General features: G+C 37.1%; 1 protein-coding gene across 16 annotated transcripts in view; it reads right to left on the reverse strand.

Moving 5' to 3' along the window:
* Nucleotides 1–12,373, reverse strand: part of DROSHA (drosha ribonuclease III) — a 117,165-nt gene that overhangs the window by 16,361 nt on the left and 88,431 nt on the right. For all 16 annotated transcript variants that reach the window (XM_026506737.4, XM_026506742.4, XM_026506738.4 and 13 more), the window contains 4 exons: nucleotides 10,381–10,451; nucleotides 4,653–4,697; nucleotides 2,736–2,893; nucleotides 1,594–1,699 (listed from right to left, as the gene is read on the reverse strand). In XM_026506737.4, the coding sequence (XP_026362522.1) occupies nucleotides 1,594–1,699; nucleotides 2,736–2,893; nucleotides 4,653–4,697; nucleotides 10,381–10,451 (380 nt within the window). The remainder of the gene's footprint in view (nucleotides 1–1,593; nucleotides 1,700–2,735; nucleotides 2,894–4,652; nucleotides 4,698–10,380; nucleotides 10,452–12,373) is intronic.

Here is a 12,373-nt window from a genome sequence, read left to right on the forward strand (position 1 = left end):
AACCGGATACTCTGACAGCGATAAAGTCTATTTCATAATGGAAGATACTAAACAAGCATTTACTAATTCCCTAAAGCACAGCAAGATACTAGTCACTAGTTTATTTTTGGTAAATACTCCTATGTTCTTAAGAATTTAATATTAATTCAAGAGGAAATACTTCCCTGTCCATCCAAAAGTAGTTAAATGGTCATCAAACTGTTAATTTTAAATTAAATTTAAAAGAACAGTATTACTGATTTCCCATAGAACAGTAAGGGGCATGGTAAGAACACAATACTCATTGAGTGAGTGAATAAAAGAATCATATTTTGTTAGGCTTAGAAATCTTACATCTAAACATACATCTAAACATAAAAAATTACATCTAAACATAGTCAAATCACCATATTCTCCTTAATTCCAGTATTTGTGTCTCACATAAACTATTTCCAGGGTTCACAGTTGCAGAGATAAGATCCAATTCTACTCAAAGCAAAACATGCATAAAAATCATAGAGATGCAAAGTGTGAAAGACTTATTATTTGCTTCAAGTATAATAAAAAAGGAAGGCTACACGAACAAAGTATCTTAGAGCACACTACTATTTTTCTTGGCCCAGGAAAGTATTTGCTTTCTCAATGCCCAACTCTAGAGGGTCTTCTCCAAGGTTATTCTTGCGCCTTGAGAGATCATCACAACTGGCTAGATATGCTTTGTTCACCATTCTGGCTGTATTATTGATCAGTTTCCGAGTACAAACAGTATGCAACAAATAGAAAAGCTCAATACAATTTTATAAAAATGAAACAAAAGTGAGAGAAATGGGGACTGTTTCACTTTGTTCATAAGTCAAACCTTGTCTTTCTGAGTCCCTTTCAACTCTGCCCTGGATCCAGCCAAACTGATTCCCTACTGTCTCTCTATCTTCTGGTTTTTCATATTATGCCTTTGTTTCAGTAGGCCCAATGTGTGGCAAGTCTTTGCATAGAAATTTCTTCCCATTAACTCCTAGTGGCCAAATCCTACTCATCTTTAAAGGCTCAAACATCATCATATCCATGAAGCCTTCATGGAAATCCACAGCTAAAAGAAATCTTATCTTTTCCTAAACAGCACAAGTGCATCAGTTTACCTATGCCTCTTCATACTATTTCACGTGGTTCTTCTCTTCTGTAGTTACAATGACCTACTTATACTTCTCACAGTGCACGTGTATTGTACGCATGCACACATAACACACACACACACACATACTGTATACACACACACACACACAGAGAATTTGTAGCTATTTACTTACACTTTTCATTTTTGCTAATAGTTTTTAAATTCCTTATGGATAGGTGTCAACTAATATTTGCTCTTCCCATGAAGCCTAGCTCAATTCAATGTCTTGCACAGAGTAGGTAATCATTAAATGAAGGAGTATTAAACAAGTTCTTCTCATATACTGCTTTGTATACAATTTGCATAATGAAATGAACAAAACCATATGATATGCTAAAGTCAAGAACTAAGTAATCAATTACATAAATATATATCTGACTCCTCTAATCTTCACTCTATTATACAGTAATCTGACTGAAGGGAATGATTTAACACAAACTCACAGTTAAGTGTCCTTCATGATGATCTGGGAAATGAATAAATAAGTACTCGGTGGCTACCAGTTGCATTATGGAGTCACCTAGGAATTCCATCCTCTGATTGTGGCCTCTGGAAAAAACAACATCAATGCAAAGAGATCAATAAGCATTTGTATATTAAAAAAAAAGAAACAGAATTTTTAAAAAGGCACGGTTTTAAAAGGCAATGTGTTCACCTTGCTTTAAAGCACAAAACTAGATACAAGTCCCTAAGGCCCCTCAATTGAGAAGAGACTTGAGTCAACATAGATTGAGTTTCAAAGAAGAGTACAGGGACTACTATCTAAGGATGAAGAAACTGGTAAATGAAGACTGGTAAATAGTGCTTGGTCAGAAGTTAAGCAGTATCGGTTGAAAAATAATATATAGAAAACAATCTTGCATAGATAAAACAAAGCAAAACAGTCCAAGAATTTTCTTTGTTAAATCTTTACTTCTTTACTGATATATACACTCTTATCATTCAAATCTGGAATCCAGTTAAAGGACACTAAAAAAAAAAAAAATCTATGACAAGAATCCTAAATCTCTACACTTTAAAGAGAGCTGTGAATATTTGATTTGGGGGAGAGAAGCCAAGAACTAAATAAAAAACAACAGGCAAAGAAATAACATTTTGGTTATTTTCCTAATTATTATATTAGCTCATCTCCAAATCATTCATCTAGAGCTAGGACAGAGGGCCAATTTCAGCCCACGGTCTGTTTTTGCAAGTTTAATTGGGACAGAGCCATGCCCATTCATTTACATTTTCTCTGTGGCTGCTTTTATCCTACTAGAGCAGAGTCGAATCACTGTAACAGAGACCACATGGCCTGTAAAGCCTAAAATACTTAATATCTGTCCCTTTACAGATAAAATTTTTACTTCCTTCACGCTTCTCTTACACTTTATGAAGAAATAAGATGCATGACAATGAAACCAAAAATACTGGATTGGAACCTATCCCCTGATCCATACCAGCGTCTGGCTACTCCCCCATCTCATGATGTGACTTTCCTAGAAATATGCTTGAAATCCCAATTCCTTTGAAAGGCAAGCAGTAAAGGTTTGGGAATGCCTGTCTAAATGGTCACACTGGGATTACACAGTTAAATCTCACTTACAGGGTCAGATGGTTAAATCCCACAGTTCTCAATGTGAATGCTCTTGCCAGAAGTCGAACATGAGTAAAAATGACTCCAATTGCTTCTTCAAACTCAGTAAGTTTCTGCAGAACTGGAGAAGTCTCAATAAGTTGTCGATCAGTATTCGGCTCTTGTAACTGCAGGAAAAGAAAAATAAATAAAAATCATGTGCAGTTTTTGGTTACAAGAGTAATTATCAATTCTAGGATAGTGTTTTGTAAAATTCCTTCTCCCATGGGCAGAAATTTCTGAAATGCCAATAAAACACGGAAGCTTCTTTCTCATCCCTTAGAATGGCAAACAAACCTAATATTTAAAGAAGGCTCAAATAATATTTTCCAATCTTCTATCAAATTTCAAGGCCAAGTACTGTACACAGATAGTTCAAAATCCCACGTATTATACTAACTCTCCAAGGAAGAGGCAAAGTGAAGAACTGCTGGTGCAGAATGTGTGCATCTAGTAATGCAGTGGTTCTAAACTTTCACGTTCATCAGAACCCTGGTAGGGCCTACTACATCAAAATGGCCGGGCCCTACCCCCAGCATTTCTGATTCAGTATGTCTGGAGTGAGGACTGAGAATCTGCTTGTCAGGCAAGTTCCCAGGAGAGGCAGATGCTGCTGGTATGGAGACTGCCCTCTGAGAACCACTGAATTAGAGGAATATGACCTCTGTGTGTCTTCTAGGGACCAGCCTATTTTGGCAAATGAACATGATTATAGTTGGATTCAGCTTACACTGGAGATTTCTGTACCACTAAGCAGGTGCTCCATATAACAATAAGCCTTGAACAACTCAATGCAAAAGTGAGAGCATACAGCAAATATGAAAAGAATAAAGTGAACATTTTCAACAACTTTGGACAATTTAATACTAATGTTTCTAAAGTTCTTTGAATTAATGCCATTTATTACTGTAAAGCCTCTCATTAAGAGTTTAGCCACTAGTGATTCTTATATATGTATAATGTACATACACATACATGCACATATAAAATATGTATATGAGAATATATATATATGTATACATATGTATACATATATATGTCTCCAAGTAAAATAGAAATAAAAGGAAAGAATACAAAGAATTTTTAAACCAACTGGGGAAAAGGGTGTCACCACATATAGATCTTTTAAATAGCAAAATCCTGAGTAAAAAGTCATCACATGGTACTAAAATTTTAATTTACAGTATGTTTTAAGCAATCTGAGTTGAAACTGAAAACCTTCCATTTCCAAGATCTTTTTTTTTTTTAAAAGATTTTATTTATTTATTTGACAGAGAGAGACAGCCAGCGAGAGAGGGAACACAAGCAGGGGGAGTGGGAGAGGAAGAAGCAGGCTCCCAGCAGAGGAGCCTGACGTGGGGCTCGATCCCAGAACACCAGGATCACGCCCTGAGCTGAAGGCAGATGCTTAATGACTGAGCCACCCAGGCACCCCTTCAATGTCCAAGATCTAAATTAGGTTACAATTTAGCAACGTTAATTTAGTATTTGTTCTTTTGACTAAGCACACACTTGCTTCCACATTATTTTCTCTATAATAGCAGCCAGGGAGATACACTCGAATTGACATATTAAGCTTTGAATATCACATTTTTGGGGGAGAGAGGGCACCACACTACAACCACATAAGTAGTTCTTCCTGCCTTGTGAGGGAAGATGACCCCCAGTGCTTCCCCCACTCCACCCCAGAGCATAAATGCAACACATGGGTTCATTTTACTATTTATTCCGAAGTTTTCCAGTTCTGCCTGACACCCCAGCTTAAAGTCATAATGTCACTGAAGGGAATCAAAGGTTGATAAAAGCAGGAGGGAACAACAGGCAAACTAAAGTAACATGACTACCTGGAGCTATAAAGCTCACTGCAGACAGGAAGGTCACACTTACTTGGAGTGGGTGGAGAGGATAATTGAGCCAGACTTCGCGCAGGTCCTGGAAAATAGAGTGATGCCTTTAATGCTCCAGGGAGCCATTTAACACACTCTGGAGCACTAAATAAAATGCCATTATTTGAAATAGTGAACTATTTCAGATGCTGACTCCACTTATTGCAAATTCAATAGTGCTAGCAAACTAATTTTTTTTAAAGTGTATTCACCACTCAAACTGCCTGTAGTGACTCTAATTAGCTTATTAAGCTGGGGAGGAAAAGAGCCACCTCCACCCCTAGAAGTCAAAGATACCTTTTAAAACTCAGTTACACATTTGCTTAACCTAATACATGGGATTAAGTTGCTGTTTTAATCATATTTTTTAGTTTACCATTCCCCAGAAATGTGCATCAGCTCTGCCTTTTGTAATTAAAACTCATCTCAGATGTCTTTTATTTTAGGCACTCATTCATTAGCATTTGAGCTGCTTTAAAATGGGGTGGAAAACATCCAAATCTAGTTCCTAAACTCTCAGATCTATAAAACCACACTTTTACTGCAGGTCACTACAAATGTTTCCTTGAAATATGGAAATGAGCAAATTTTATGGAGAAACCCAGTACCTTATTTTATCCACTGAGCTAAATCCAGAGGCAGTTATAATTAGAACTTCCTCAGGATTAAAGTGTTTTTTCTTCAGTTTTAGACTCTAGGGAGCCTCTGACTGAATCTACTTTCTGGCCTCGATGTTAGGTTTTTCAAACAAGTAAAAAAGATTTTTTAAAAGAGGGAAAAAATATTTTTAAAAAACTTGGGGGGGAAGAAGTATAGGAATATTTATCATCACTGTGAAACACATGATGACAAAATGAAATAAAATACCCAATATTTTTGGACAACTTGCATCGCACTTTTAGAGGGTTTTGGGGTTTTTTGGCCAATATTAAAAAAAAAAAAAAAGCTTAAATATCAAACTGTTCTTTTAAGGCACTTTAGAGAGCTTCTCTTAACCAATTCAGTAACCTTTCCCTTGAATTCTCCGTAGTGTGAATTACGCTGGGTGTCACTCCCTTCTCGCAACTTTCTCATGTTCTCTTGTGCTTTTTTCCTCCTCAAAGCAGTGAACCCAGTGCTGGCACACAGAAGATGCTACTACTAATGTTGATCATATCAACAGGTACAATAAACATCTCTTCCAACCAACTCCGATCTCCAAAATCCAAAATTCTCAGCAACTTGATTCCTCTTTCTCCCTTCAACGTTTTTCACTCAGTAACACTATGATTTCTCCTTAGATGTCGTCTTATGTGTGTAACGGCTTAACCCCTCACAACTTGATTATTTCAACGCCTCCATTTCCTTTCATCTACTCCACTCAGAGTTCAGGTTCTGCCACACCTTGGTGCCAGAGGAAATATCCTGTAAAAAATCCAGATTGGAATCCCAGCTCTAGCATTTATTAGCTCAAGGCAAAACCTCTACCTTCAGTGTGTTCTGGAAAATGTTCATTGACTGTTGGGACATTTATTAATGCAACTTTTTTTTCCCTTATTTTATTTCTTTCATCATGATAAGTGTACTCTTTAATCCCTATCACCTATTTGACCCATCCCTCCACCCACCTCCCCTCTGGTAACTCAGTTTGTCCTCTATAGTTAAGAGTCTATTTCTTAGTTTGTCTTTCTTTTTATTTTCCTTTGCTCATTTGTTTTGTTTCTTAAATTCCACACATGAGTGAGAGATTATATGGTATTTATTTTTCTCAGACTGACCTATTTTGCTTAGCCTTATCTCTCTGGTTCCATCTATGTTGTTGTAAACGGCAAGATTTCATTTTTTTAATGGCTAAATAATATTCCTCTGTGTGTGTGTGTGTGTGTGTGTGTGTGTGTGTGTATTCTTCATCCATTCATCTGTTGATGGACACGTGGGCTGCTTCCATGGTTTGGCTATTGTAAAGAATGCTGCAATAAACCTAGGGATGTGTCTTTTAGGATGTGTCCTTTAGAATTAGTGTTTTTGTATTTTGGGGGTAAATACCCAGTAGTGTGATTACTGGATCATAGGGTAGATCTATTTTTGACTTTCTGAGGACCCTCTATATTGTTTTTCACAGTAGCTGTGCCAGTTTGCATTCCTACCAACAGTGCACGAGGGTTCTTCTTTTCTCCTCATCCTTATTTTTATTGAATACATACTATGCATCAGCTTACTAAGACAAATGAGATACCATTCCTGTCCTCAAAGGAGCATAGTGGAGAAAAATGAAGGTAAGTACAATTTAATGAACTGGGAGAGGTTCTATAATAGCAATATATACTAAATGCAAGGAAAATTCTGCTTGGGGCGTGTTAGATAAAGCTTTAAAAAAAGAGGTAACTCTTCAGATGTACCCTGAAGAACATGAGGAATTTGGCAAATCAGCAGGGGGAGGGAATCAAAACCAGAACACCATAAATGTACAAATAGTATGTCTCAAAGAACATAGGCACAAAAAGTTAACTCCTAATAGGCAGAACACAGAGGATTTCAGGGCAGTGAAATCTCTATATGATATTATAACAGATACACGGCATCATACATTTGTCCAAACCCACAGAATGTACAGGGTAAACTATGGACTTTGAGTGATGATTTAGGTTCATCAATTGTAATAAATGTACCATTCTGATGGGTGATGTTGATAAAATGGGAGAGGCTATGAACGTGTGGGGGCAGGGGGTATATGGGAAATTTTTACTCTGAATCTGGCTGTTAACCTAAAACTGCTCTAAAAAAATCAAGTCTTAAAAAAAATTTAATTAAAAAAGGGAATTCCTAGAATGGCACAAATGGAGAGTGAGAAGATGGGAGACAAAAAATAGATGGGAGTCAGATTATTAAAACTATTAAATGCTCTGTTGTATAACACAGACTTTGGCAGACAGTAAAGAAATCAAAGACCATAATCAAATCCATGCATTAAAAACAAGACAACACTAAATGTAGTTATGAATGAGAGACTGCAGTCTTGGGGAATCACAACCAGTTCAGTATTTCATATGAGAGATGAGGAGGGCAAACACTAAAGCAACAGGATGGCCAAAAGTGACCAATTCAAGAGATACTAAGGACAGAAGTGATAGGAGTTTGCAACTGAATGGAGATGGGAAGAAAAAAGCTTCAGGACAAAAGACGTTCCTACGGTTTGGGTTTAGATGATAAAAGCAAGGGAGGTGAAATATATTTTGGTGTTAGGTGATGAGTTGAAATGCTAAAAATGTTGAAATGAGGTGTCTGGGGAACACTCGTGTGAAGCTGCCCAGGAGCCATTTGAAAAGACACTTATTCCAATATCTGGAGCTCCAGAGAAAGGCCAGGGTTGGAGATACTGCGACAGATATGTAAAGACCAAAAGGGGGTGGGGAGGGAGTGGGAAAATATGAAAGATTACACAGTAATATCTCCCTATCTTTCTAAGAGGCCCATTGGGATGATCAAATTGCAACAATGGATCTGAAGGTACTGGGAAACCATGAAGGGTTACACAAAGATGAAAACCTGGAACCAGGAAAAACAGTCTGGGCTGAAAGAGTGAATAGAACAGCAGACCAGGCTGAGAAGCCAAAAACAGCCCTGCTGTGAACCAGGCTGGGGGGATGACACAGATAAAGCCTGCTGCAAAGTTAGCAGGCAACGGTTTCCCTCAAGGTCTTACAGCAGCTGTAAAATGTCAGAACAGATCATCTCTTTGAGGGACTACTGCTCTCCTGCCAATGTCGCCCTCTGACCCGCTTTGCTATGTCTTATCCTCTAAAGATTACTGGGGACACTTTTGCTAACCTGCCCTTGGTTCCTGACAGCACCCAATCCCAAATTAATCCCTGCCTTCTTCTAATCCAGCCTCAGAAAAAGAAAGCAATCAAGAACTGATCCCTGCTTCCCTGGCCCCTCCTTAGAACAAGCCAGCACCAGCCCTGGCCTCAGAAAAGACTCGAGCCTCCCTCACTATATGGGTTCAACCAATCTGACTTTGTGGGCCTACAGGTTTGCGTCTGGCTGCCTGTGGCTGATCAGACTTTCACACTGCCATTACTCAAAAAAAAGTTCAACGGTTCACCAGTGTCTCTGACGTGCCACACCTAATAGATGCAAACCAATATGGAGATGTCAAATGTGTGAGAATGTCCTAGTGTGTGCACTTGAAAACGCTGAAATGGAAAGACCATATATTACTAAGCACTGTTCAGTTTCATAAAAGACACACTAAAACGAATTCTGAATCTCAGCCGTCCCATTTGTAAGATCATGTTCAGACTCTGCTTTTTCATTTAGTCACTTATTCATTTCATTCCTTTAACAAATATTTATTAAACACTGCACTTGCCAGCATTGCACTCGCTACTGGAAATATAAGATAAGCTTGCTAAGTAGACAAGTGGGAGAAAAGCAGTTTAAAGAGAGAAAAGAATATAAACAAAAACTGGTGCAATTAAGAACACACAGTGTATAACTGCATATGATTTAGGAAAAGAAGAACACAGAATGGATGGGGGGGATGCAGGTAAGATGGGAGAAGGGGGAGGGGGGTTGGGAAGGTAGGGGGACCAGTTTAAGGCAAGACTGGAGGGAGGAAAAAAGTAAAGAGGTTGCTGAAATTGCCAACAAAAGATAAAGGCCAGAACAAAAATATTTTAAGATTTGAGAAGAAGACTTAAAATACATGCCATCTGCTACAGATATAAATCAAGATGCACACTCATTTATATGTGTAGGACAAAATGGGGGACATGGAACATCTGTAGATAACTTTCCCATCAGGAGAGAATTCGCACACATAAAATCATCACAGATCTCTATAAAAACAAATATAAAAAATCAAATCCTCAGATATGAACATCATCCAGGTCACATTTTTCAAAACTACTAATTCTTTTTTTTAAACTATCCTAAGTAATACAGTAATAACATCTGACAGCCACTTAAGCTGAAGGTTTCAGAAAGGCTTAAAACACTGGCTTCCTATGTTTTTTATCGCTCCACGAGGGCTATGTCATTCAATTATAATGACATTTCAATTTGGAATACAGAGTTGCCTCTCCCTTTAAATGTTAAATTGACTTGTTTGGGTACAAAAAGCATCTAGTATGCTCTATTACATGCAGGATTAAAAAGGTAGCTCTAGCAATATTAATAGCTTAATACTTTAGTAACAACAGAAACTATTTTAGAATATATCATTTGTTCTTAAACTATAATTTGCTTAAGAAAAAAAAAAAGTACTTCCATACTCTTTATTCATCGCCCTATCAGAAACTCCCTATGAACGGACTTTCTAAAATAAATATACATTTATCTAGTCTACATAATTTACATAAAGACAAATCATAAACAGAAAAGCCAAAAGGCGATAGCTTCAAGTAAGCCTGCATGGGGTAGGTACCCAACGATTATAAAACAGAAAATCGTTAATTAACTTCAAGATACTTCAAAATAAAGCAAAGTATTCTTACGGAATTTGTAAGTGGCCACAAGGAGAGACAGGGTTTCAGGTAGAAGACAAGCCCCTTGTGTAAGTGTCCACAACACTTTCCCATTTGCAACAGAGCCAAGTAAGCTATTCTGATGTACTTGAAGTCTACCATCTACGGCAGATTCAGGGACTTTGTTTCTCCTACATTCTCTTTAAACACAATCACTAATTGGTGTAAAATCTTCTGTAATAATACATAACTGAGAAAAATCAAATGAATCAAAATAAATACCGGATCATTAAAGAGTAAGCGTCCAAATAACTGTTTGGCTTCCTCCAGGCTTCCCTCCAAGTAAACAGCTCCTAGATAAAAGGATGGGAATGCCAAAAGGAAGGCTGAATTAATATTCAGAGAAAATTACATACCTCTATAAAAAGCAAAAAGACAAGCCAAAACCCACTCACAGAAAAAAATCGACAAGACCAGAAGCAATTGTTTTAAAGCTAGCATTTTCCCTCTTTTAGCCAGGATTTGTATTATAAGTTAGACTGAAATATGAAATTCAATTTACTAAAATCTAAAACCCATATATTAAATAAAAAGAGGCCTAATATGAGCTATCATGAGAGGTATGGTATGAACTTACTAAGGGAACTATGCACAAACCCTGGCTTTATGAGCATGTTAGGTTTTATTTTGCTTTCTATTTATAGTTTATGTTTCAGACCATAAAAAAATCTGATAAAACCTGAGTTCAGATCAATGAAGGCTTCTGCAAATAAAAATCAGGACAACCTTTTCCTTTAATTTGAAATAACTATTTAACATTTAAATTGGGTATCAAATCAAATAACATTTTAATTGGGTATCAAATAACTCCAGAGTAAGGTAGTCATATATTTTTGAAATCATATTTTTATGTGTCTTCAGAAAGGCATTTTTTTTTTTTAAAGATTTTTTTTTTATTTATTTATTCGACAGAGATAGAGACAGCCAGCGAGAGAGGAAACACAAGCAGGGGGAGTGGGAGAGGAAGAAGCAGGCTCATAGCAGAGGAGCCCGATGTGGGGCTCGATCCCATAACGCCAGGATCACGCCCTGAGCCGAAGGCAGACGCTTAACCGCTGTGCTACCCAGGCGCCCCCAGAAAGGCATTTTTTATAATCTAAAATATTAAGACACTTAGACACCAGGGTTTTCGATGAATAAATACATTTATTACTTATCAGAAATTATAGTTATACTAATAATAATGCTAATAATACTGATGATGATAGTAGTAGTAGTCATGGTTTGGGGGCCACTCATGCCCTAGGCGCAGTGCAAAGCATTCTCACATTCTTATCTTTACCTTCACAGGCACCTCAGTAAGAGATTATTACAGAAGATTTATAGGATTTGCATTCATAGTAGGTGATTTGGGGAAGGATTTGAAGAAATGGAACTCTGAATTAGATGCTGCCAGGACTGGATACTAAGATCCTTATAACAATTCTGTGAATAAGTGACACTATTTCCATGTCTTTGATGGGGAAACTGAGGCTCAAAGAGATTCAATAACTTGGTGAAGACAGCTGATAAATAAAGCAAGAAGGAACTGAATCACGTCTGCCCGGCTCGGGAGCCAACCATAACACTAACTGTCAAAATTATTATGTGTACAGAGCACAGTAATTCCATGTGACAAATTCTCTGAAAATAGACATATTTGTGCAAAATAGACATAGCTGTGAAAAGACTGTGGATAATAATTATTAAACATTCTCTTGTTACCATCATCAGCACAAAACTATAATGGGATGCTTTTATATTCATTTTCAAAGGAAGAAGAAAAATTGATAAGGAAGTACAAAGGCCTTTGAAAAATAAAATGTACTCAATCATTTACTCAAAAAAAAAAAACATCAAGGAATTGTCAATCTACTGTAACATTTCATTGTAAAGCATACTTGCAATCACCAGCTAATTAACTCTTCATAACTTTCCTGTACCAACAGCTGACTATATTCCGGTAACAGTAAAAAGAAAGCAAGGAAGTAAAGTGCCTGCCTCAGTCTTGCTTCAAGTGAATAAGTTATAGTCATACAGACTCAAGCCCTGGGATTTAAAAGATGCAGTGTTTTCAAAATGCTTAAATGAGAAAATCTTGTAAACAGTTTAAAATGTGACCAAAAACAGTATTAGGGCCTCACCAGCAACCTACTTACTGTTTATTTATGCATGTGATCCCGAATTGGATCTGGAAAATAATCCACCTACATACTAACTCACTTCAGTTCAATTC

This window comes from Ursus arctos, unplaced genomic scaffold, assembly GCF_023065955.2.
Source record: "Ursus arctos isolate Adak ecotype North America unplaced genomic scaffold, UrsArc2.0 scaffold_15, whole genome shotgun sequence".
In the NCBI taxonomy this organism is placed as follows: Eukaryota; Metazoa; Chordata; class Mammalia; order Carnivora; family Ursidae; genus Ursus; species Ursus arctos.